We start from the raw sequence: 27,795 nt of genomic DNA, 5'->3' as shown, positions 1-27,795 counted from the left end.
ATGAGGCCCTATGTGTGTCGGATTCAATAATATGATGGTACAAACCATCCAGTAAAGTTCAAAGACTTAATTTTCTAAAGTATATTGGCTAGGCTGTTAGGTAGTTTGGAACTCTAGTCTTTATAGCTGGACCGTCACAAGGATTCATCACCCGCACACCACCCCCCCTTGTCCTTTGGATATTTAGGGCCTCATTACACGGTAGGCGGTAAACCATGGCGATATTAGCGCCATGGTTCATGCCGGTAATTTACCGGTACCGCCTTGGAGGAAAGGGGAATTACAGCCCTATTCCAAGGTTGGGAAGGCGGTAATTCCTCCTTCCTCCATTGCCCTTCCCATTCCCATTTTTGCCCATAGGCCATAATGGGAATGGGGAAGACGCTAATTACGGTACCGCAAATTGCGGTACCGTAATTAGCACCCGGTCCCTTTGCGGGTTCGTTTTTTAACGCCTGCTAAAAGCAGGCGTTAATGTACCAACCCACAAAGGGACCTCGTAGTAAGGCGGTAAGGGTTTACCGGTACCGGTAAAATACCGGTACCGGTAAACCCTTACCGCCTACCGTGAAATGAGGCCCTTAGACTTCAACTCCCAGCATAGCAGTAGTTTCTGTGTCTTAATGTCTTTTGAGACTGGACCTCAAATTCCATTGTGCAACGTTTCTCTGGGTGTTTGGTTTCTTAGTGTCTCTTGGGACCATACACTTGAAGACCCATGTGCAAGCTTTTTCTTGGTAGTCACTTTCTTAATTTCTTGTAGATATTTGGATATTAAGGCCCACTGTACAATGATTCCGTTCCCTTAGTGAGCATCTCTTGGGACTTTGTACTTTAAGTCCCACTTTACAATGCTTCTCTTGGTATCCAGCCTCTTAGCGTGCCTTGGGACTTTGAACTTTAAGAGCAATTATGCAGTGTTATCCTTAGCCTTCACTTTCTTAGTATCTCTAGGGATTTTAGACTGTAAATCCACCAGTGCAACATTTCTCTTACCATTCACTTTCACAAGCAATTTGTCATTGGTATTGTCTTTCTCATTTAGCTTCTCAATGGCGCTATCAACTTTGAACATCAAGTTCTAACAGGTAGCACTCCTTATTACAATTATTTTATGGAGGGTCTATAGAAATCTTGCACATCAAGTTCCAGCAGGCAGTGCATTTTCTTACACTCTGTTTCTAAAATGGCTATAGGGACCTTGACTATCAAGGTCCAGTATGTACCACTCTTTGTTCAACTCAGTTTCTGTAATAGCTTGGCATTCCCTAAACATAAGGTTCCAGCATGTATCCCTCTCCAGCACACTCCCATTATCTTGACTTCATTTCTTCACTTGGATTTTACCTTTTGTCTGCTTCCCGGATTCTGAGCTGCTCCATCTCTCCACCTTCTCCATGTGGCTCGGCTTATGCAAGAAACATTTACTCTTTGGCACTCTGCTCAACTCCGACTTGCCTGCTCTTATTTCATGGGCCTTCTTAAGCAAGGCTTGTACTTCTTTCATTAACATTACTTGCTCATCCAAAATGAGACCCAGTATATGTAGAAACATGGTAAGATGTCTAAACAAGACACACCCCATTTAAAAAACCAGTGGGAAAAGATACACACATTTAAGTAAATTACTAACCACTTTACAGGGCTCACTAGGAGTGAATGGTTGTGATTTAATAATGAATAAGACATAGAAAAGCACAGGAGGTTATTGTAAATACAGTCAATGCGTTAAAGGGTCTACAAAGAAACACCTTTAGCTTTAAAACCGATAGGAAAGAACAGGCACATTTAAGCACAGAACTATCTACTTTGTAAGGTGTATTGGGGGTGGATTGCAGTGCTTTATTACATTAATATGGAGACAGAATCTTAGGAATGCTTTTTTTTTTTTTTAATTTCGATTTATTTTGTTCAGGTGAACCTGAAAAAAAAATGTTATCGAAAAGTTCCAGCCTTCTTCACTTTCTTACAGACGTTCCTTCTGCGTTCTGCTGAAACCTCTTGCCTCCCGTATGGAGGGAGCTGTCAAGATTTGAAGACCCGTGAGGGCTAAGTCCGTCCCGGCTCCCCAGCTGTCGCCGTCGCCTGTGCATCGTTAGGTTCCACAATAGGATATGGGGAGCTGTTTCCCAACTGTTTAAAGGTTGCCTCAATTATATTTACCATAGCTATTGACCATCTGGTGGATTCCCCTGCTAGCAGTCTATTCCATAACTCATTTTCTTCAAACATCCATGGATTTTCGGCCAGTGGTAGTAGGTAGGTTGTTCTGTTTTGTTTGTTGTTTTCACACTTAAGTATTAAGTGCTTTAGCGTTTCTTTTGTTGCTGGCTTTTTGCATAGACGGCAGTTTTTCACGTTTGAAGCGGATCTGATCGTAAGTATTTCTTGGGTTGGTAATTGGTTTAGTCTCGCTTTCAGGAGCAGATTTCTTTTTCTTTTGTACGGGAAACATTTGCAGTACTTAATTGGAGATTTTACTTTGTTAAAGTTCGGCGGGAGATGACTAAGGAGTTTGTTACTTGTTGCGAGTTCTAGGGTTCGTATCCAGTCCATCCTGATAAGTTTTTCCTTTATTCTGTCAGGGTTTTCTTTAAGCTCTTTTTCTGATCATGCTATTTCTTGCAATTTCGCTCTTCTTTTAGCCTTCCATTTTTCGAGGGCTAAGCAGTTGGCTTTATCCATCTCCTCTTTGATAATAGCGAATGCTGCCAGGGGCTCCTCCTCGATAGATTTTCTGAAAAAGTTCATGGCTGCTTGGTCTACAATAGATTCAAGTGATACCAAACCCAGCTCCCTTCTGATTGCTGCCATTGCGGTTCATTTCGGGACTCCCAGAACTGACTTCCAAATTTGACCTTCTAGTTTTGTCCAGATGTTAGTTGGCATTGAGAGTGAAACTTCCATTCCGTAAATTAGTGTGGGGATGACTTTCCCCTTGTAAAAGTTTATTGCGGGAGTCAGGGAGAATTTGCCAAACCTTTTGTCGACCAGGCACGTTTGCGATGTTAGCATTTTGGCTTTGTCCCATAGTGTACGCTGCATAGCTACGGATGTATTAGAGCTGTCCAGGTCGACTCCCAGGTATCTGATTGATTTCACTGTTTCCAATTTTTCGTTCTCCAGGAACCAGACTGGGTGCTTCGATTTTGTGTTTTGGGTTTTCTCAATAATCAAAACTTTCGTTTTGTTTTTGTTGATGACCAGGCGATTTTTGGTGATGTATTGCGCCAGGTTATTAAGTTTCCGCTGGAGACCAATTATGGTCTGGTCAATCAAGATAATATCGTCAGCGTATAGCAGTCTAGGTATAGTTGTGTTGCCTAGTTTTGGCGGAAAGCTCCTGATTTCAGATTCGGAGTGTTGAAAGTCGCTTATGAACAAGATGAAGAGAGTTGGTGCTAGGGGGCAGCCCTGCTTTACCCCACGTGTGATCTTGATTTCTTCAGACAACATTCCTTCTTGACCGAGTTTGACTCTTACTTTGTTGTCCACGTGGAGTGCTTTTATCGGCTCCAGAACTGGTGGGGGGCAATTCCAGCTTTGAAGTTTGGCCCACAGTAGGTTTCGGTCTATTTTATCGAAGGCCTTAGATAAATCGATGAGGGCTAGATAGATCTTTGGAGATCCTTCCTTTACCTTGGCAGTTAGGATGTTGATAATCATTATGTTAACCGCCGTTGATCCATTTTTTTGGAAACCTGTTTGCAGTTTGTCTCTGAATAGGGCCCTTTTTTCCCATGCTCTGAAGTTGTCCAACAGGAGAGATGCGTATAGTCTTCCGATGACATCTAGTAAGGCGATAGGCCTGTAGTTCGTCGGATCTTCGCGACATACCTTTTTATAGACTGGAACTATTACAGCTTTTAGCCACAATTCCCGAATTTCCTTTGTGTATTCACATTCTTCAAAGATTTTGCTTAACACCTTTGACCACTCAGTAGGAAATTGAGTATTGCGTTAGTTAGACCGTCAGGGTCGGGGGCTCTTGAAGACTTCAACTTCATGATTTTCGATTCTATGTCTTCCCGGTTTGTTACATTTACCCACTTTGTATTTGAGGTTCCTGGCCTGAGCAATGTAAGTTTTTCGGCTTCTTCAAATTCCGCGGTTATGTAGGTTATCCATTGATCTTCCGTAACCGCGTTACACAAAGGCTTGGTTTGGGGGAGGGTCGACTTGTTCAGCAACGACCAAAATGCACTCGACTCTTTTGACGCCAGACTTTTCATCATCTCCTCGGCGTCGAGCTGGTAATGGAGTGCTTTGTGTTGTTTTAGCCAGTTCGGGTATCTTTTTCTCTCCCGATGCCAAAGCTCCCAATCTGTGATAAGAGTTTGATTTTTTTGCTCTCCTTTGCAGGCAGCGACTCAGTTTTCTTTGTTTAATCACTTCTCTGTTGAAAGCGTGGCGTGGTTTGGCGGATTGATGGGCTTTTCCCTGTGGTTTTTTGTAAAGCTCCAGGAAGGGGGTGTAATCCGGTCTTTCTTTTCGGTTTTCGTTTTTGTTAGACCTCAATTTGTTGTCCCATGCAAGCCCAAACTTCCTGATATCGTTTTCCGTGAGCCGTAGTCGAGAGCTCTTGTTGCTGGCTTCTGTTTCAAGGGGGTACGTCGGTTTTGATTTTTTCCAACCCTTCCACGAGCATGTGATCAAGTTATGGTCACTGTTGTTGGTTTTTTTGACTCTGAACCCCGTTATGGAATCGATCAGACCAGACGAGATGCATATATGGTCGATTGTAGCGGTTGACTCTCCACGCTCCCATGTCGGAATGCTGGTTTGGTTTGGAAACAGGGTTGCAATGTTTTGGAGGCCTCTTTCATCTATTAAATCTTGCCACACTTTCCCTCGTTTCCTAGTATGATCTGAAATTAGGAAAGTTGAGTTATTATGCTCGCTACAACTGGCGTTAAGATCGCCACAGATGATGATGTCAATGTCGTTGAACGCCTCGTAGAGGTGGTCGATCGTGCTTCCCATGTTTGAGCAAAACATTTCCTTTGACGTGCGTTGGGGGTTCCAGTAGCAGTTAATGATAGCTAACTTTTTAGCTCTCTCTCCGTCTTTTTTGTTGTTTTGACTGGACCAGGTGGTCAACGACACCAGCATTTCGTATGCTTCTTTCCATTTCTTCGGTTCTTCGAGGCCTCGGCCTGTTTTAACCGCCATCAATAGGCCTGCTGATGGTCTCCCCAGGAGACCTTTCACCGCTGGAGAAATTTGTACAGAGAAGCCGTCTAGGGTAGGTTTGGTCATCAGCCATGTCTCCTGGAGGCACAGTATATCAAAGCTGCCCAGGTTTACGTCGCTCCGTTGGGTGAGATGTGCGTACCCCCGGGTATTCCATGAGCCCAGGCTATAGACCCCGTTTGTGGGCCATTCCTCTTTGTCCATTGCGCCGTGGGTGTTTGAGAGGGGTGGCCCTAGTCGTTGCTATTTGTGGTTTTTTGCGTTTAACGTTGAGCGCAGCCAATTCCACGGACCTTGTGGTTTGCGTGCTGCTGCGTTTAGTTCTGTGCCTTTGTTCTCATCACGGTTCGCCAGTGAGTCCTCTGTAGAGCAGGAGTAAAGGTCGTTCCATCTATGACTGTGTTCTTTTGTTTGGTCATGTGGGTTCACGTCAGATTTCTTTCTTATGGATGGGGGTAGGTGAGTTACGTCGGTTTTCCTTTCTTGGTTCTTTAGTTCTGTTAGCAGGAGGCCCATCTGTTTCAGTTCTTGGTAGGCATTCTGGTTTACTTTTTTCCTACAGTCTGCTTCGATGTGAATGTACGCTTTCGGTCTTCCGTTACTGTGATATGGTTCAACTCATTTAAGGTCGGTTGTTGTTAAATGACTTAACCATTTAGATCTTATCATTATCTGTAGTATCTTTGGGCGGTTTAGCGGCGCTCGATCCTTTTGTGCGCCCAATTGTTCAAGTTTGAATAGCCCAGACCATGTGTATCTTGAGTGGTCCTACTCCTCTGGATCTGCCGCTTTCTTATTTCTTGATCCCTTTTCTGCCTTTCCGGGAGCGGCTCTTTGTTTGTGTACCAGGTGCTCCTCTTTAGCTGTTTTATTGGGCTCTCCCCAGGGTGAGTCTTCCCTACTCCTCATCACAGAGAAGTTTTGTCTTTCCTTTGGCACATTTATAGGTTTTATTTCTTCCTCACGGCTTGTTGCCCGTCTGTTTCTCTCCTCCTCTTTCTCTGATACTGTGAGTTCCGTTAATTTGAAGCCCATCTGCTTGATTTCTTTGAAAGCAAGGACGTCTATTTTGTCCACTGCTTTGGGTTTCACGTGTAGGTATGCTTTAGCTAACTTTCCTTTATGGTAGGGTTCAACTCGATGTATGTCTTCTGTTCTGATGTTCCTTAGAGATTTTGTTTTCTTCATGAGGTGAATTATCGTTGAGCAGTTCAGGATCAGGTAGTTTCTTCCCTCTTCTTGTTGCTCCAATTTAAACAAGCGTGTCTCTCTTTTTGTGTGGTGGGTTTGGCAATCAGTCCTGCTTCTCCATTTCGTTTTTGGTTTTTCTTGTGCACTCCTTGGGTCCAGCCTTGTTTCTCTAGGCTTTTTCGTTATTGACTGTTCTTTGCGTTTTTCACTATTGCTTTCGCCTTGATGGATTACTTGTGGTTTTTTTTAGGGCTCTCCCCTCTTTAATGGCGTTTCCGTTTGACTCCGTGAGGGACTGTCCACCTCTATGCAGCTTGAGGTGTTCGAGTTTTGGGACAGGTTCATTAATGCTTTGTCTAACATGAAGTCTTCTATAGTTCGTGGAGAAGTCATTATAATTTGGTCTTCTGCCCGAGTTTCCTTATACAGTGCTGGCTGTTCTGTGGTATTATCGCTGGACCGTGTTTGTTCCTCTCCTAAACTTTCCGCTTCCGTGATTGTATTGAGGCGTGCATTTGGTTGAAGTTACTCCGTCCTTGGGTTTGGGCATGATGTGGAGTTTTTTGTCGAAGGTCGCACACAGACCGGCTGTGTCCTTGTTGTCCCGTCCTGAATCATTGGTTTGGCGACAGTGCGACCTTCCATATTGGCCAACTTTGTTTCCAAGTCTTCAATTCTTTTGTTCCTTAGTTGGTTTGAACGGTTTTCCTGGTCTTCGATTGCTGTTATGTAGCTCTCCACATGAGAGATCTTTGAGATCATGTTAGTCAGGATTGCTGTGTTATCTTTTATGTCTTCTTTTATCGCCTCGTATAATTTGCAGAAGGGGGCTAGGACCACTGACATTGCTGACATGATTGTGATCATGTCAGGTTTATCATTCGTGGACGTCTTCTGTAGTCCTGCTGCGATGTCACTCAAGCGACGGTTCTTAGGCGTGAGAGGAATGTTGTCAGACCTTTTTGTGTGATCAGAGTGTCCTGGTTTACAAGTTCTATGGAGATATTGTGATCTCGATCGACAAGTTTAGTACTCTTGGAAGGTCTTTGCTTGGTTACATCCGGGCAAAGTGGAAAGTCCTCGGCTTCCATAGCCGATACTGGCGGCGTCTTTGGTAAGACTGTAGAAAGATGCAGTTTCGTCCATGCGTATCTGTTTTCTTTGTGACCTGTAGCAGAGTTTGTGGCTTTGTCGTCTGTGGGACTTTTCGGTGGAGAACTGTTGTTGTTGGCTTGTGCTACCACCGGTGATTTGTCCTGCGTTGGATGAGAGAACGTATGTGCGCTCGATGTTTTAGGGTTGTTGTTTGCTTTACCCTCACTTACGTTACAGCCATCGAGATTTCTGGCCAAAGGGCGTTTTTGCGTCCAAATTGACTCCGTGATTTTCTGGTTGCTACCTTTGGATTGCTCGAGCACTATTTCCAACATTTCGGCGTCAGAGACTTCCAGTTCTGAGGTTACTTTTCTTTTATATTGTTTTGTGAAGAAAGCCTTTAAAGGACATGATAGCAGAGGGATTGGTAGGTTGTCTTTTGGCTTTCTCCTACTTTTGATGACTTTGACCACCTCGTATTCATTCGAGCTGGATTTAGATTCGTCCACCACGAGAGTCGGCCCTTTTTTTGCTATTTTTTCTTTTTTATGGTATCCTTTCTTTGATGGTTTTTTTTGTATATGTCTTCTTAGATGTTATCTTTGTACCTATTTGGACTGGTTTGGACTGATTTTCCTCAGTATTTCTTGCAGGGTTTCCTCCGTTACTTGCTGGTTCTACGACAGAGATTTCTTCTGTCTCCGCGAGTAAAATTGCGCAGTTGGTAGATGTTTTGGATTTCAAATCCTTATTTGTCATCGTGGTATGAGGCCGCGTTATGGGTGCGCGCGTCTCATGATGTGCGGGTGTCTCGGAGGCCTCTAAGTTTGTGGCCGGGACATGACATTGTGCAGATGTTGTTAGTCCCCTTCAGGGCTGGTCTATGCTCTGTACTTTCAAGACTGGATTTGGTAATTCCATCGTTTCTCCCTCCGGCAGTACCTCTCCGGGTCTCTGTGTGCTAGACCGATTTCTTTTTGTCCCTTCGTTTTCACCTGCTGAGTTTGCACGGTGGGGAGATCCCGGTGACTGTAACTTTGTTTCACTGATCTTTTCAAGATGTGTCCCCTGGTCCTCGGCGGCTATTGGGGCGTCGTTGTGGAGAGACGGTCTTCCCTCTTCAGTTGTTGGTCTGTTTGTCCCCGCCCCGCCTATGGTGTTCTGATTTACCACGGGGCGGTCCCTTCTTCCGACCGCTCCTACGCCCGGGTCGCTCGCCTTAACGGCGGGGAGAACTCCGCTCCTGGCTACCGGTCGGGAACCCGGCGACTCTTTTATTGCGGGATCTAGCCCCTTGTGGCTCAGGTCTAGTCCGCCTCCATCAGAAGTTTCGACAGGATGATCGGGCGCTTGTACCCCCTTTCCAGGTAGCTCTGGTTGAGCTGTTGCTGTGGGTTCCTCCGCCCGTCCCATGCTGGTTTCGATGCGGTTTTGAGCACTAGGATTCCGTGCCGTGTGCTGGCGTGTTGCTTCTGCTCCTATCTCCGCAGCTGCACTAGGTTCTATAGCGAAATTCACTGAGTGTGCCATTGGCGGGCTTAGAGTGCTTCCAGATTTCTTCATGGGGTGAACCTCGGTTCCATGTGGGTCCTGCTCCGGGTCTGCAGCAGACTGCTGCACCCGAACTCTGCTCCCCGCTCTGCCGTCAATTAGGGTAGGTGTAGGTCTGGGTTCCTATGGAAGGACTGCTACTTGTTGATTTTGCTAGCGCTTACCAGCCAGTCCCGCCTAGTCCAGCCGCACAGCCAAAAACAGCAGCGCCCTTTACACCAGCGGGCTTCACGCCACAAGGGTCGCACTGTGCAGGTTTTATGGGTGACTTCCTGTAGGCGTGGCCAAGTATGGTCACGTGACTCCGGTCACGTGACAGGTCTGCAAATCGGAAAGAAAGATGCTCCACTCTCCTCAACCGCTGACGGGTGGGACCGCCCGTCTTACGCGAATTGGAGCGGAAGCGGCAACGAGTCTCAAGCAGGTAAGTGGAGTGCTCACCAGCCGCACAGCCAAAAACAGCAGCGCCCTTTACACCAGCGGGCTTCACGCCGCAAGGGTCGCGCTATGCAGGTTTTATGGGTGACTTCCTGTAGGCGTGGCCAAGTATGGTCACGTGACTCCGGTCACGTGACAGGTCTGCAAATCAGAAAGAAAGATGCTCCACTCTCCTCAACTGCTGACGGGTGGGACCGCCAGTCTTACGCGAATTGGAGCGGAAGCGGCAACGAATCTCAAACAGGTAAGTGGAGTGCTCACCAGCCGCACAGCCAAAAACAGCAGTGCCCTTTACACCAGCGGGCTTCACGCCACAAGGCTCGCACTGTGCAGGTTTTATGGGTGACTTCCTGTAGGCGTGGCCAAGTATGGTCACGTGACTCCGGTCACGTGACAGGTCTGCAAATCGGAAAGAAAGATGCTCCACTTTCCTCAACCGCTGACGGGTGGGACCGCCAGTCTTACGCGAATTGGAGCGGAAGCGGCAACGAGTCTCAAGCAGGTAAGTGGAGTGCTCACCAGCCACACAGCCAAAAACAGCAGCGCCCTTTACACCAGCGGGCTTCATGCCGCAAGGGTGGCGCTGTGCAGGTTTTATGGGTGACTTCCAGTAGGCGTGGCCAAGTATGGTCACTTGACTCCGGTCACGTGTCAGGTCTGCAAATCAGAAAGAAAGATGCTCCACTCTCCTCAACCGCTGACAGGTGGGACCAGTCTTACGCAAATTGGAGCGGAATCGGCAACAAGTCTCAAGCAGGTAAGTGGAGGGCTCAGCAGGCGCACAGCCAAAAACAGCAGTGCCCTTTACACCAGCAGGCTTGCTTTAGAAAATCCCAGGGATGCTCTGAAAACTACAGGACACCAAGAGGAACATGTTATTGATTCCATCAAAATTCTGACAGGTGGACAGGTGGCCACGCCCCCTGTTTCCGGTCTTTGTCCCACCCCCTTTTGATAAGCTTTTGATATAAACTTAATATTTTTATAGCAAATGTATATGTTACATGAAATGGGATGTTAAAATGTTTTTGATATCTTTTTTATATAAAATCTATGTAAATATGGGAGCAGCGGGTGACAGTGTTACTTGGTCGAGCGCTGAGAATGAAGTGAGCTCTGAAGACAGGGGCCCTTATTCACAGAGCGTTTTCCAATGGGGTGTTGCCATTATAAAACACTTCTGTGAATGAGGCCCTGGGACTGTGAATGTAGGGTTTTGCAGTGACACAGTGATTATGTCACAGAGGGTCTCTGCCCGAGGTGATAGGAAGGAGATATACAGTTTATATTTATTGATAAGACCCTCAAAGTTTTTTATAGCAATTTTAATGAACCCCAATAATTTGTATATAAACCTTATGATGATAGTCATATTTCCGATTGTTTTATGGTGTATGATGGGATGGAAGATGCTCCGAATTTATTGGCCGACTATGAACCTGAAGAGTTTTGGGGACCTCAATGACGTGGTTTTGGAGCAACCATCCCAGGTCAATGTGTAGGCTCAAGATATGGGGCCTCATTGCGAGGTTGGTTGTAACCCGCCAGCGCTACCGGAATATCACAAGTGGCGACGGTAATGGTTAAACGTGCCTCTATCTGTCCAGCCGAGCACATCCTTTGCAAGTTCCATCTTCTGTAGCAATAGTTACGCGTTAGGTTTATTGCGTTGGTTAAGAGTATTCACCATGTCTGCAATTACCGGATCTGGTCCTGGTGGAGCCTTCACACTGCTAGATTATTTGGGTGACATGCATAAAGTTAGTTTGTTTTTCTCTGGTTTATCATGCACCAGTGAATCAGGTTCGACGCATAGTGGCAACCTTATGCATATCCCAATCCGGTGGGGGGATGGGGTCATCAGACTTTCTAACTGCTGCTTGTCCACCAAATACATTTTATGGGTGTGCTCCATCACTGCCCCCCAAGCAAGCTTGTGATTAGCGGTAGGGCTATGCCTTTCAAAAATCATATGAATCCGCCAGCCTGTGAGACAGCTTTTCTTTTAGCCTCTAGCGATCCTGTGCCCTCGTTCCTTCATAAGTTAAAAATAGCCGTGCTGTCTACAGTTGGGTTTAGTTGTTAAACAAATGTCTGGGTGTTTTTTCCTGAGGTGTTTTACACAGCTGTATCAGAACATGCTGTATTCTGGCAAGCTAAATATAAAGGTCCAGTCTGTGTTTTCTGCTGCCTGCATGAGCCTTGGTGTGAGTCAGCAGAATTGCTGGGATTCTTGGTATTCCATTGTGTATTAATAATCTGTGGGGGAGCAGTACAAAACACCCTCCCACAGCAGTGCTGTTTCACAGCTGCTCAGCTCTGTCATTCCCCTGTCACATGCTGTTTGCTGGGTGACAGAGCAGCAGAGGGACACATGCAAGCTGCGCAAGAGGTGCTGTAGACTCAATAAGACAATAGTTTGACTTTTGTATGGGCTCTGGGAAGCACAGTTTACTTATAACATGAATGGTTTTTAATTATTTAAAAGAAACACGCCTTGTCAAAGGCAATAGTTTGAGCTTTTTTACAGGCTCTGGGAAGCACACTTTACTTATAAAGCGAATTCAGATAGGGCGACCGTGCCAGTCTCTATTCACACTCTGTATCAAAGCCCAACTATACCCAACATACAACATTGATATACATTTTTATTTCTAAATTGATATACAAAATGCTTGATATCACATTTTTTGGGGGGCAACTTTAAATACAAATGTTATATTAATTGTATATAAAAAAGATCAATGTTTAAATTAATTGCAATGTCAAAAAATATAGTTTTCATATTCATTTCTATATACATTTTTATATTCATTTATATGTACATTTTCATATTAAAAAGATGTCAAAATGGTTTGATATTTTCTGCTTCCAATCACATCGGGCGGAACCCCTCTGTGACGTAATCACTGCGTCACTCTGCAAAACCCTAGAAGATTCACAGACCCTGTCTTCATAGCTCCCTTCGCTCTCAGTGCTTGACCAAGCAACACTTTTGCCTGCTGCTCTGATCTTTATATAGCTTTATATAAAAAAAATGTTCACTTCCATTTTCATATAAAATATACATTTGATATAACACTGATATCAAAAACTGTTGATATCTTTTTTATATCAACTTTATATTAATTTTATATCAAAGCACATCAAAAGCGGGCGGGACTAAGACTGGCACCAAGGTGCGTGTAAACCTGTCAAAATTTTGATGGCGACAAAAGGGGATCTACTACTTTATTGTCCTCCTTTCGCTAAAACCAGACAACAGTCACAGAAAGAGAGACTGGGAAGCTCTGTTCAGAGCCTACGTAGAGAGAAGAACATTTTTGATCATTTCTGGTGGTCCATGCAAACAAAGATAAAGCACAAAATAAACTGGTCTGGGTGTACGACCTCCGAATACCTTAGTACCTAAACGGCCACCATGTATGGGCATTAGGATGCTAACATGGTAAAAAGGCTGCAGCATGGTGTAGCCAATAACCAAATATACGGCTGCCACCAGCCTACTCCCCAAAACACTTTCTGGGTGATGGACTCAGCCAGGGTCAAAATGGGGTGGTAAAGGATCACCCCAGCCTTATTAGCCATATTGGCCAGTAAAGGCAGCATACCAAGAAAGAATTGCAACTGCAGAGAGAGAAGTCTCTCTGACACAACAATAAAGTCCCAAAAACAAGATAGCCAACAAAGCATTAAAGGAAGTTATCCAAAGGAACCCCAAAAAGTGGAATTCTGACCCAACACTACTCTTGCCCATGAGCTGGATTGGATGTCGTAAATGTTTTGCAATAGTCTGTAGAGCATTAGTGAAATATAAAACATGGCAAATGTAAATGCCATATAATACCCTGTAGCAATATCTTATGTCCTAAATATGCAATACGTTATTGCATCATAGTTTGAAGCTTTCTCTTTACTAATGCTCCCATTATTTCTGTGAGGGTGTTGACAGGGTTAAGATTTAAGAACTCCTTTCACAAACATGTAATTGGGAACAGTGTGTTCCCCACAAGTGCATTTGCTTATGCAGTCTTAACATATCCACTCCCCATTCACATCTCTATATCACATCTGTCAAGATATCTCCTGGGAGAAGATGTCCATCTTTTTACATATGGCCCCGGTGCGTCATAGGTGTCTGTCAGTATCCGCATAATATGCCCTATGGTGTCATAGAGCGCCTATGTCTTATAATGGTTCGGAAGGCCCTCTATGATAGATGTATGTATGCTGGGTTTGTTACCTGATGGGACATGGCATCTTAGATGAGACATAGGTCTGGCACTGGTTGTGACTAGATGGAACATAGTCTTGGGATGTTTGTAGGCATCCCTCTAGCTCGCAGATCTTCTATGCAGTGATAATGAAAGTATAATCCATGAGTTGACACATACTGCACCTGTTCCCCCAAACCACGGAGAAATAGGTTTCCTGTTAGAGCAATAACTGGCCCAAGAGACATGAATCGTTCTGCCAAGTGGGTAAGGTTCTAAAATACAAATGCTTACTCTACGGGCAAACCCGTTCTAAGCTGAGCTCAGATCTCATTCACGTCTTATGGGTTTTATCAAGATAGGGTGACATGTACAACAGGCTATAACATAAGACTAAATAGTACGTTGACATAGCATCACATAGCTGCAGGGAGTACAATGGTTTGGGTTTTTACCCCAGCTGTTTTATTTCCTGCATGTGAATTTCCCACCTAACCATCTTGCCACCAGTGCAGCGAGCAATGCTTGCCATCAGAGCCGAGTCTCATTCTCATCTTGAAGTGCACTCTGAGTATCACATAACCCGTAATACTGAGAGATTGCGCCATGTGCAGGAATGTTATTACCCAAAAAAGGCATTCCCAAAGCTACCCTGTCACACTTTAAACAGAACCAGAGACAGATCATGCTGCACTTGCTTAAAACAGTGTTTGGCCAGTAGACACCATTCCTGTTGGATCTGAGCAAGGGTCATCATTACATTGCCTATTATCATTTGACCTACAAACTGAACACTAGATTTGTTTTTCGCTTTGTTTTTAAATAACACCCAAAAGAGGGAACGTCCAATTCCCAAACGGTGGTGTGTAGGGTAATGAAACAGAAGAACATATCCACAACGTAATGCTTTGCGTTTTATATAGCTGTATGCGTGTATCTGCACTGCTTTTTCTTGACACCCTTTTTTGCGCTTTACATATCGCTTTTACAAGACATTAGGTGTATTTCGAGGGGTCTGCAACCTTTGGTACTCCATAACTACAACTCCCATCAGCCCTGGCCAGCAAAGTCATGGGGGGGGATCATGGGACACGTAGTCCCAAACATCTGGAAAGCTGCATGTTGCAGACCCCTGATATAGCATTCACAGTCACTATCAGTGTGATAACTAAATGGTGAGAAGGATAAATCGGAAGGGGGAGGGGAGAATCAGGGAATGAAAGGTGAAGTGAAGGGTGGAGGAAAGAATGGCAAATCTATGTAATAGATTCCTGAGGTTCGACTGTGCATCTTCGTGACATTCTTCGAGGACTCCTGTGGGATAAAAAGCGAATACAAGTGGCTTTTCTTGGTGCATACATACTTAAGTCCCTGTACCACTTCTGGCAATTTCCATGTAACAGGATTTGTCCCGAAATCAAAAACAGCTAGGATGAGCAGCAGGGAACTGGGGTACAATGCCTCGCTTCGGACTTAAAACGAACAGTGGGAATGTGGTGAGGGCCCGGGACCATACCTGACTTTTGGAAATTCAATGCCAGGGTCAATTCGGCAATATCCCAACTTTGGCCATGTAAGATATGCACTTGCAAATAGCACCCAACCAGTAATTTGGGGTTAAATTAGTACTGTGCTTTCATACTTCATATGAGGTTAGTAATAGTACTGTTATGTAACTACTGTGCGGGCAGGACTAAGTACCATACCATAACTAAGACAACACCATCTGGGACAATATCCCAACTTTGTCCACGTAGGATGTGCGCTTTGCACGCAATATCACAGAAAGTCACATTTTTCCTTCCTCCATGTTTCCTCCCCTCTTCATTCCCATATTTACCCCTTTCCCCTTTACCCTCCTCACTAGATAGTTATTACGCTGGTACAGTACATAAAACTTTGTCATGTACTATATATGCATAATTTATTGAAAAAGGTCTACGTAAAGCATGAAACGCATGTCAATGAAAAGGAGGAACAAATGCGCCAATAAAACGATACCTTTGCCAAATGGTAACTTTGTTAATGGCAGCGGAACAGTAGGAATACACACAGGAGTTGTAGCTGCTGACCACTAACAACCTGACCATTACCTGGCGTGCAGTTCGCAGGCAGTATCCGATGGCCGTAAGAGGCAATCGCAAACACCACAGTGGTGCTTATATGTGGATATTAGCAAGATTCAAATGTCAGGAAATTGAGACGCATGATCTGTCATCAGTGATCGTGGCTTAATTCTCTGTTCCCTGGATTTTAGGAAAACAGGCTGTGAGCCCTCTCCACCCCCGCCTAAATGTACATTCAGGAAGGATCTAAGGATGCTTAACATTACTGGGAGTCGCCTATGGGCACAAGCAGCTCAGTGATAAGTTTGGGAGCAGCTACCCAAATATACAATTTGATATCCAGCACAGATAGGACCCCCCTCTCTAACTGCACCATCCTTTTTGAAGGCTTCTATCTTTACAAAATAAACCTGGTCAAGCTCTCAAAATATGTTAGTATTTCGGTAATCCAAAGAGCCGCGATCATATTGATCTACCCTAATGATGAAAACGAAAGTGCAGGTAAATGATCACAATATTTTTAGCCTCAAAATTAATCTCATGTACATTTACCCTTAAGAAAAAAGCAGCAAAGTAGCTCCCATGCATAAGGCATATAAACGAAGAGGTTATGGGACCCCGATCATTAGGCACATTTCAGGTCACAAATTGTGATCTATCAGCACTGAGTTTATACCCCAGAGCAGCGTATGGGTCAGGCGTAAACAGGAAAACATGGTCATTGGAGGTAATCCTTTACAGCTGATTCTCTGGAGACACTGTTAACTGCAGTGCGTTGCGAATGACACAACATTTAAAGAAAATAAAAGGCGTGAAAGTGGGCACTCCCACCTAATACATCTTTAAAATGTAAAGTAGTGAGACCTCACTTTACCCATAAATAGTTTTGCTTTGAGCAAAGTGTATGCGGATTGCACCAAGTTTATAAAGCTGGCGTGAAATTTTGCACATGTCAACACTTAGCAAATAAACTCCCAACTGAGTCTCTCAAATGCTTTTTTCATGTCAAGAAACATCAAGGCCAAATGAACAGCCGTGTCCATGGTAACCATTGCCAGGTTCGTATATCCCCCTCCCTGGAGCAAATCCCTGCTGGTCCTGTTATACCAATTTGCAATTAAGATTAGAGAGTCTACTGGCTTGGGTGTTGGCAAATAACTTGCCATCTACATAAATAAGTGAAATGGGCTCATGTGAGGCCCTCCATTTTTAGTGTATCTTTTTTTTGGGGGGCACTGAACAAATTTTAGGTGATTGCCAAGACTCTTGAGTACCTGCTGGCTCGCGACCATATATAATTTATTTGCCAAATTGTATTGCAAGAACTGGCAAATCAATTTGCTATCTTTCTTCAAAACTGATTTTCTCTCAATGGAATTGCTACAAGAAGTTTGGGGCTCTACTACAAATTCCAGAAAATGGGTTAGAGGATGCAATTGTGCCTTGATCATGATTCTGCTTCATTGTCCCCCACAATCTGGGTATGTCATTGTACAGAAATGCACAACAATCACATCGCTGTACGAAGGAATAAGCACTCAAATATGAAGAAAACTAGTGTGAGAGTTGTATTTGAGAAATATTGTATATGTGAGTAGGGACAATTGTGTCTTTTTATGTAGCATTATGCCCCAAGCAATTCTTGTAAAATCGACCTATCTCCCTCGCTCTGCTCATGAACCTGCAGATTTGGCAATTTGGTTGTGTTGTTTAGGACATGGTGTTTCGACAAGTTACACACACTAATTAGAGCAGTTCGAGCAGTCCCACAGGTGGGTGCTTACAGTAGTAAATATGCAATGACAATGAACCATGATGATGTTAGGGTCAAGAGAGGACATTAAAGGGGGGCAGTATGAGCAAAGAAGCAAAGAGGGTGAGGGAGGAGTATATTTAGGGAGTTGTCAAAATATATGAATTGGTGGAAGTGCAAAGCAGGTCTGGGTGGGGGCGGGTAGGGTTGGGGGCAGTTCAACAATTAGGAGGTGTAGCTTGTGGGCTGACTTGAATATATGAATGTTGGAGTTGCTTTTAATTTCGGTGGGTATGGAATTACAGTGATGGGGGCCAAGAAAAAAGAGGGAGCTGAAACAAGAAAGCGCACATGGTGGGAGAGGGGCAGAGAGATTGAGAAGCATGCCGAGGAGAAGGTGTGAGGAGGGGAGCAACAAGAGATAGAAGCATCCAAGTTGGGGTGGAGGATTCCCTTTGAATAGATTTGAAAAACGGTAGTAGACGTTCGTAAAGGGGCCAGTCGACACAGAGGTGGTGGGGGAAATAGGATGGTTGGTGGGGAGATTATAAAGTGTGATTTGCTAAATTGAGGGTTTTGTCGGACGGTAAGCCTCAATAAATCCATCAAAAACTAGGGAAAATAATATGCCAAAACATACAAGAAAAGCCAGGACACTGCGCCTTTATCCTTCTAGAAGGGCAGCTCTTATTCCAGATGAGAATAAAAGACAGTTGAATGGATAAAGGCGAGTGTCCTGGCTTTTCTTGTATGCTTTGGCATATTATTTTCCCTGATTGTAGGATGCTCACACTGACCTTGAAATGGCCCTAGAGGGGTCAGTGATGCATTTGGCATAGATTAGATAGAGATAGGACAGTGTTAAGACTAAAATCACCTTGAACAAAAGAAAATGGAAAAGGACTCCTGAGTAAGGTCAAAAAAGAAGACACAATTCCGAGAAATTTGATACTTGTTTCTGTTGACCATCAATGTTCTGGCACGGCTTCCAAAAACGACGGCATAGATGTGTGATGTGTATTGACTTTTCTGCATTCACGGCTAATGATCCAGTATTAGACATTTGAAGAGAAGAGCATTTTGGATGGGGGAGAAGTGCTTTACCTGACCTTGTAAAAACCCTAGTCCATGTTGTCCAACAAACTGCAGCAGCAGACCCAACAATCCAGGCCAGAAAAGAAAACATCACCCGCTCCAGGTAGGCAGCAAATTTGTTCAAGTCAAAGAATTACATTAGAGGGTTTAGCTCTCAAGTGAACTTCATTGAGCTTTAGATGGACCACTGTTTTTACGGGAGTTCAAACAAAAGTGGGCTCCTCGACAGCAGAACACCAGGACAGCACCTCCAAAAGAAGGAACAATGTATGGATTGAAATAAAGGTTTGTAAAGAAAGATAGAAAGTTGGCTACTTGTCTTCAGACAATTAGCGGGTCATTTTAAAAGAAATGCAAATTGCTTGCAGGACAGGGGACCTCCAACGTTAACACCAACGTGCTGCTGGGCCTCCTGCATGCATTTTCCATCTCTTAGAAAGCAGTCTAATTGTGAAGAGCAAATCAAGGAAAATCACCTTTACTCATCACTTTCAGGCTCCGTTTTATAAACAATAAAACGCTGCCTGCAAATTACGCTTTGCAGGTGGCGTTTATTAATGGATGCCTATGGAATCTGCCAGCTATTTACTAGTTGCAAATGCGAGGTGTATTCCAAAGGAATCCACTGGTTTTACGCCTGAGCCTCCTGAACAATAACCAGGCCAGCAATTAGGGCTTCAAGCAAGGACAATTCAACGAAGCTTAGGGAATTGAATGCGCTCTCGGTCCCTTCAGATGCGTTGGCGAACACTGCTGTCCAATTCCCCCTCAAGTAGCACCTAATGTAGGTATACACGCATTTCGCTGAATGAAATGTCATCGTGGGACATTTAATCGCCGGAATTATCTTCGCCAGAAACCCTTTTTTAAAAAAAATATTTTTTGGGGGGTGTTTTGTGCGGGTTGGGGTATGATTATTAAAGTAGGGCGGGAGGTCTGTGGGGAACGCCCCATAAATAAAAATACAGGGTTTCTGGCGATGAGATTTCGGCGATGAAATGTCCCACAATGCCTTTTAATTCGGCGAAATCACGTAGAACCCTAATGTATCGGTTGTGGAGCCAGAGGTCCTGAGATATAGTGCGTATTTTATTCTCCACGCCACCACATAGTGTGATTCCAGGCAAATCTCCTGCTCTCTCTGCCAGTAAATTCCGCATTTCCGAATGAATTATTATTCTGATTGCTTACGAAGAAGATAACAACCAGTGCTGCGAGCGCTACACGATAAAATAGCCACTTTAAAAGTACAATGAGGGCATTTTGAAAACAAGTAAATCAGTACTTGACGTTGGGGTCATTTTATGGTTCGAGGCTCGCTATAATCTGCCAACACTCCCACCACAGACGCATGTTAAACTGAGTGAAATGAAAATACTATAAGAGTAGATTTTTTAAAAATCGGTTTGCCTTACGCATTTCCTGGCTCCATGGCGTGGAATCATCACGCGCAGCCCACTCGCTACCTGGCGCAGTCACCCAGGAGTCTTCCTAACATCAATGTAGTGGAAGCTCAAATGTCACCACCCGTCCCAGTGATTGCGTTTCTCACCAATGTAAGGACAAAAAAAATCAGAAAACAAACCCATTTACTCAAAATGAAAGAGTGAACAGCAAGAAATCTTACTGACCGGGTGCTGCTCGCTCCCTGGGACAGCCACAGCCTGCCAAGCCCGCCTGCTCGTCCCAGGCGTCCACGGGTTTCTCGCAGCCTCTGGCTGGCAGCTCTGCCTCCCTCAAAGGACCTTTTTACTTCGGTAAAGCTGAAGTTGCTATGGGGACATCATTTTCTAACAACCAAACAAAAGGCTGCTAATGCCAGCAGTCCCAGGTCCTGAGCCTCCTGAACAATAACCAGGCCAGCAATTAAGGCTTCAAGAGAGCCTGCTTGGGCTCAAGCAATGTGCCCCGCAGAAGCTACGTGTGAGGGAGACGTGACATCCTCACGTAAAGCCTCGATGCATGGGCAGAGGGTCCGCAGCACGCAAGCGCGAGCCATTGATTTCCATGTGATGAAAGGATAGCACCCACAGTACACATCTGTGTCGCAGAAACTTTGCAATGGTGGGAGTGCAGTTGTGCATGGTGTCAGCAGTAGGACAAACGTTGCTCTGGTGAACAAAATGCATGCAACGCATGGGAAGCATTACATAAACGTTGTACCGGTGCAAGTGCAATTAGCAGTCGGGCAAAACTATCCTAGAGAGAAAAAAAAAAACGTTATTGGTTCACCAGGGGAAAGGACTGCGACTAGGGCACGCATTACTCATGTGCTAAAAATGCATTTAAAAAATGTGTTTATTGCACTTGGGCAGTTCTTACTCTAGTATTGATAACACTTGCAAAGATTCTGTAATAAAGCCCCAAATGTGTACAATTTAACATCTCTAAAATCAAGGTAATGTGTAGGGAGAATGTAAAAGTCCATAAAATAGGCATATTTGAGCGGTAATCAGCAAACGGGTAAACACTTATCAAAACCAGTTGAGAGCAGTCTTGTTTTCTGGGGTAATTATAGTAATTTTAAGACGTCATCGTTTTTCTGTGATTGTGACAGCTGTGGGTGGTCTAGACGTGAGCTTCCTCTGCAGAGATGTATAGTGGGGAGTGTGGGATAGAGGTGCAAGTGGACGGCAAGCCACAAGCAGAGTGGATGGATATAATCCAGAGAGCACAACAATGCCCCGTAGGGCACACACCTCGGTGGTAGTGAGAGGTGGGTGAGCACTGAGAAGAGCAACCTAACTACCACTGCGAGGCAGGTGGCCCGGATCTCAATATGACACCTCCCCACCACACCCCTCAGCTGCTACCTTCTCAATCTTAAGAGTACATAATTTTTTTCAAACTCACATAAACATAAAATTACTCCAACCCAAGTCCCTAGTTAGTAGTTAACAGAAATGACCAAGGAGGGGGCGCTGCTGAGCGGCAAGAAGGAATGGCGGTCTGAGCGTAGCTCCGGCCCCAGCATATTCCTAAACATATTAATATCCTTTCTCCGGTGGCTGTCATTGTGGGGGGTGCTGGCTCTGGTGCCGAGTTTGGATGGCCCGGGGGTGCCGAATCTGGAGGGCCCGAGGTTGACGCAGGCTTGATCGTTCTGCTGGCGGTGGCACGCAGTGTCTCGAGTAAGTGAGATGATTGGCCTGCCTTATCTATTGGAGCTGGAGTGGGCATCGCAGCACTTGTTGATTGGCAGTGGTGAGGGATAAAAAGCTTGCATTTATTTACAACAAACTTTGACCACTGGATTGGGGCCCGTGGCCACGTTGGGAGATTCCAGTGGCAGCCCATGGAGAGCTAGTGCTGAAGAAACTGGGCTCTTCCGGAGTGGCAAAATACAGCCACTGTCTCCATTAAGAATAAGTGCCCATACATTGAAGGTAGGTGTATATATTGAGGTGTACCTGTGGCCCCATTGGAATACATAGCACACAGGTGTGGTGTTGGTTGGTGGCCTGGGCCAGTGATGGTGGACTGTGGAGAAGGGCCGACACCAGTGAGATTGAATCAGATCCGGCCCTAGATGCACCCATGAGGCTCTGGCTCCTACATCCTGGCGGCAACCTCCCGTTTGTTTTTGGGCTGCTGGCATATGCCCGATGTTTAAAGATAAGGGTCTGACCAGCTGAGACAAAATAATTGTGAGGATTTGACCTGTGTGGCAGAGACTGGCAGTCAAGAACCTCGAATGGCAGGATCCCTGTAGCAGTCACAGTATACTCAAGTGGAAGAATATCCATTGTTTCTCGAGATTGCACTGCACACCCAACAGGGTGTGGGGTGGAACAAATCGGTCCTGGTCTTGGACAGCTACCAGATTTGAGGAGTCTCTGGTCGCATGACATTGTGACCCCCATTGAACCCATCCAACCCATCTTGGGATGCTCAGCATGACGAAAAGGGCCAGAAAGATGCTTCAGCAAGGAACACTGGATCGGATGACCCAGCTCAAAGCAGCAATATCCTGGGGGCTCCCGGGACGACCAATTGTTGTCAGCTATGCAGAGTGGCTTCATGTCGGTTAATGTCAAACTGGATGACATTGTAGCGACCATCAGCTCATTGAAATCCAAACTGGAGAAAGAGAGTGGCCATATCAGAGAAGCTGAAACCTGAATCGGAGGAGTGGAAGATCGGGTGGGCCAACACGACCGACCCATAGCCAAGCTGCGGATGGAACTGGGGCAAGTGCGTCGACCTTGAGTCGTGTTCATGACGCAACAATGTCCGCATTGTTGGTGTGCTAGAGGCATCATGTAAGGGGCCCATGGAAACCATTCATGGAAGGCCTCCGTAAAACCTTATTCGGAGGGGCAACATTCTCTATGCATTTTCTGGTGCAGCGTGCACATCACACCCTGGCTCCAGTGCCCAGGCCGGGCGCTCCCCATGCACCATCCTAGAGAAATTACTTAATTATAGAGACAGAGATCTCACCCTAAAACTATCCAGAGAAAAGGGCACACTCCGGTAGGAGGCCAACAATGTTCATATATACCTGGATTTTGCTGACGGGTCCAAGTACTGCAGAGATCGTATGAACCAGTGAAAATACTGCTTAGGGCGGATCTATGGGATTACTGCGACCCTCCCAATTGCGACGGCTGAAAATGCAGACTTTTTTGTTGTTGTTTTAAAAAAAAAAAAAAACTTTACACCACATATATATGCGGGGGGAGCCCCCTCGCATTCCCCCCTAGTAATATTATATCATATACCCCCCACATATATATGTGGTGTAAGGGGGGGTCTAAAAAAAAAGTCACCTTTTTCGGTCATCGTAATTGTGAGGGCAACATTTTTGGTCATTACCCTTAGGGCTAGACATGTCCCATATGCCCTTATGTTTCAGGCAAAGCTACGGATACAACATGGAGTTCGAGGGCACTTTTTTGAAAATCCGTCTGATGCCATCACCTACGTGGAAGCATCAATTCCACTCCCACCACGAGAGCGCAGAAACCACTGCAGCCCTGATCCAGGAGAGGAGGGTGCACAGGGCGATGCAGGAGATTGAACTGGAAATCCTACAAACTGAGTTTCATTTTATAAATAACCCAAAAAAGTAATGACACACAGAACTAGTGCTTAAATGAAGCCGGGTGCACAATCACACCGATATTCTATGCATGTCTTTGCTGCTCTCAGTGTTCCGCAGGAGGATTCCACTATTGTCATGTGAATACATCTTCAGGTTGGGGAGATGATGCCGGGGGCTGGTGGGTCATCATCAAGTTGCGATGGATGGCGCTGGGAGGTGGGGTTGGATTGAGTATGGGAAGGTTGTAATCTGGGCAATGGTGATTGGTTTGGGGTGAGGTGGTGTTATGTTTGAAATGTTGGCAAATATGTTGCAGGGTGTGCGCAGTGCAAATAATCCATGAATATTGTTGGGAATGGCAGATGTGAGGCATACGTCTTTCAAGAAGGCACGGGTGAAGATGTGAGGCTATTGTCCTAATAATCTCATTAAGGCGAGGAAGTTCCTCGCTTATCTGGACCGACACAGCCCAAGGGTAATGATGTTGCAGGAAATACATGTCCAGTGGGTGGTGAATAAGGGATTTGCACCGGGTTGGGGCGATCAGAGATATTATACAGAATACTCAAAACAAGCCAGGGGGGTGCTTACCTTGATACACCAGGCATTACGTTTCCAGGAAGAAAAAAAGAGTATTGACCCGCAGTGCCGCTATGTAATAGTGTGGGGGAAACTCGCCGGTATGCCAGTAGTACTGGTCAATATTTATGGTCCAAATTATTGAGATGACCCTGGATTCTACTGGGTCCTGGCCGGAATAATTATGAATGGGATAGCCACTCCGATAATTTGGGGTGGGGACTTTAACACAGTACTGGACTGCGTGCTGGACCGATCCCAATCCACCCAGCGTGGCCTGTGCGGGGCAGCACGCATAGTAACTCAGCTAATGACCCAAATGGACCTAGTTGATCTGGAGAGTCTGTAACCTGGGAGTGGCGGAATATACATATTATTCAATGGGCTGCGGTGCGCAGTCCAGGATAGTTTATTGGTATCAGCGGCATGGGTGACACGGGTGCGAGAGTGTGTAATACACCCAAGGACACTTTCTGACCACTCTCCAGTTGAAGTGTTGGTGACGTGGGAGCGTCCTGCTGCGCCCTGACCGCTGTGGAAAATTACTCCCTCTATGATGATGGATACCAATCTGCGGTTATCAGTGCAAGATAAAATTGAGGATTTTTTGGCAGAAACGAGGGTTTGGTGCCACAATACGCTACGGTGTGGGAAGCCTTTAATGTATTGGTGCAGGGGGAAATGATGTCCATGATCACTGGGGCATTAAGGGTGATTCGGCATGAAATGCCTGAACTTGAAGTATGTTCGAGACGATTTGAGAAAGAGTATGGCACGTCTAATGACAATGCAGTGTTGGGTCTAATCAAGGGGAACTTAATGAAGCTTTGGGATCTGGTGGATAAGGAAGTCCACTGCATTGCTAGACCCTCCCAAGTGCGTCGATATGGTGAGGTGGGACCAGGTTGTTAATTGGCTGGGGTAGTGCGGGATGAAAAAGGGGCTCAGCATATCACTGGGATCAGGGGACGGGGTGGGAACATGCTGAATACAGATGAGGAAATTAATGGGGAATTCCAGGACTATTATGAGACTTTATACTGTTGTTCAGACACATGCTCGGAGGATGATCTTTCCCGATATAATGGAGACATTGCACTCCCGGGATTGTCTGAAGAGGATCAAGCGATTCTAGAATTGCTGGTTACTGTGGAGGAAGTAGTTGATATAATTGTTGCATTAGCCTCTGTGAAAGCCCCAGGCTCTGATGGTCTAGGTATAGAACTGTATAAGGAAGTTGGGTCACTACTGGCATTGCAGTTATTGAAGCTCAGTGAGGAAACTCTAGAATATGGTAAGCTCCTGAAGATGCTTGCTGAGGTAGTCATTCCGGTGTTGTTAATGCCGAATAAGCCATCGCACCACACAGCCTCCCATAGACCGTTGTCATTGATTAATACGGACGCAAAGATATTTTAAAAAATCCTGGCCTCTCGGTTTTGATCACATATGTCTACATTAGTGCACCCAGATCAGTGGGGATTTATTCCAAACTGGCCCTCCTCGCTTAATTTGCATAGGCTTTTCGGCCTCATGTCATAGATAGGGCGGTTGTTTCCTTCCTGGACGCGGACAAGGCCTTCAACTCTGTGTCGTGGAAATTCCTGTTGGGGCTTGTGACATATGGGATTTGGGGACTACTTTATATGGTGCGTGCAGCTCCTATATGCTACCAGCAGGTAGGGTCCATACCAACGGCAGATTGTCATCATCCTTTCAGTTAGGGCGTGGGACATGACAGGGTGTTCCTTATGCCCATTACTGTTTAAACATAAGATTGAGCCCCTCCTCGGGTGATGCAGGATAGACATGGGCACAGAAGGATCCGAATACCTGGCCCGTCGCAAATTATATCCTTGTATGCCGACGACACCTTGTTATATATACGAGATGGTCCAGAATATGAGGCCGATAATTGAAGAAGTCTGTAGATTTACACAGTATTCTGGGTATAGAATAAATGAGGCAAAATCGGAACTATTCCCAGACAATACACTAGAAACTGCTGACCTGTTTGGGTTCTGTTGGGTCCCCAACCCAATTAAATATTTGGGGGTTCTGGTGTCACGTTCACATTGCATGCTATATAGAGACAACCACAAGGCATACCTTGACATACTGGCGGTTAAATTGCAATTATGGGCTTGTTCACTGATGTCATTGTATAGGAGGTTGTCTTTGCTCAATATGGTGGTGGTCCCTAAATTGCTGTATTATGTTAGTAATATTCCAATTTGGGCCCGGTAGATTCTTTTTCAGAAAATTATGATCCATGGCTGTGAACTATGTATGTGGAAGTGGGGTAGCCTGAATAAGCTGGGAGGGCCTAACAGAACCATATCACAAGGAGGGACTGTCGGCCCCAGACTTTGAGTTATATTATATTGTAGCGCAAGCACAGTTCACCGGGATATTGTATTCCCCTGCCCCAGGACTAGTACACTGCGTTCTCGAATCATATAGGGGGGCACTGACAGCTGTACGGTCCATTATCATTGGGGACCACCACTCGGACTCCTGTACCTTGGACCCACTCCACACAACAGTGAACACATGGTCGAGGCTGTTTAGAAGGCTGAAAGTGGAGTGAGTGCCCGTATTGCGGTGCGGTTCCCCTGTGGAATTGCCCCAGACTCACCTGCCATATGATCGGGATATCCAGAGATCGTGAGACACTGGGGAGAATATGGTCCTACGTGACTTGTTCCCGGAAGAAAGGTTTGTGACTCTAGAGTAGTTTGCGGCAAAGTTGGGGACAGCCCCGTCAAAACACTGCAGTATTATAGGGTGATGATAGTGGTTTGCTGCCGGTGGCCATCGTTCCCGCGGGAACCAGGCACAAATTAATGTATGGACACAGTGGTGACCGGCGATGATGCCAGACAGCGGGCTTCCAGGTTACACCGTATGTGCCAAGAAGGTCAGACCTCCATACACAGGGCACAACAGAAGTGGATGACTGACCTCAACATTGACATAGAAGACGTCCAATGGCAAAAGTGGTGCCGATTGACGAAGGAAGTCTTGCTTAATGCGCAGTTCCGCTTGATACAATTTAAGGTATTCAACCAATTACCTTACACTCTGGCACGTATCTCCAGATTTGCGCCAAATGCAAGTTATGATTGTAAGAAGTGTGGTAGTACACGAGCAGATTCTTTCCATATTGGGACTGCCCACAATTTGCACGATTCTGGCAGGAAGTGGCAGACATTTTTCATGACATGGTACAAATAGCCCCAGTGCTTTCTTCCCCTAAGTACCTCCTGGGTGATATTGGGAAGGTTTTGATGCTGGTACGTAGATTCTTTAATTTGAGCTGTTTAATTGCTAAAAATGTATATTAAAGTTCTGGAAATCTACAATAGCTCCTACGGGGCAGAATGGCTTAAGGAATTGACTTACCACAATGAAATGGAGGAGAGTTACACCGCAATATTTGCACCGAGGTGCAAAACAAAAGACATTTGGGGGCCCTTCCGGGATTTTCTTGCACTGTTGATCAGGGGGGTGAGGGAAGATGATGAAGCAGACTCATAGATATGTAGATGTAAATAACAATCTGACATGTGC

The 27,795-nt window shown here is 45.3% G+C and overlaps 1 protein-coding gene across 4 annotated transcripts in view; it reads right to left on the bottom strand.

The window, feature by feature from the left end:
• The window catches only part of LOC138516177 (cilia- and flagella-associated protein 337-like), a 716,411-nt gene extending 695,890 nt beyond the window's left edge, over positions 1 to 20,521 (bottom strand). For 2 of the 4 annotated variants that reach the window (XM_069631105.1, XM_069631106.1), the window contains exon 1: positions 20,012 to 20,139. In XM_069631105.1, the coding sequence (XP_069487206.1) occupies positions 20,012 to 20,041 (30 nt within the window). In that variant the 5' untranslated portion in view covers positions 20,042 to 20,139. Of the gene's footprint in view, positions 1 to 20,011; positions 20,140 to 20,227 lie in introns of those variants that run through there. The other 2 variants (XM_069631108.1, XM_069631107.1) reach the window with 2 other exon arrangements.
• Positions 20,522 to 27,795: the final 7,274 nt, after the last annotated feature.

The sequence above is a fragment of the Ambystoma mexicanum genome, chromosome 6q (genome assembly GCF_040938575.1).
Source record: "Ambystoma mexicanum isolate Mex_15411 chromosome 6q, UKY_AmexF1_1, whole genome shotgun sequence".
In the NCBI taxonomy this organism is placed as follows: Eukaryota; Metazoa; Chordata; class Amphibia; order Caudata; family Ambystomatidae; genus Ambystoma; species Ambystoma mexicanum.
This window is presented reverse-complemented; position numbering and strand designations above follow the sequence as displayed.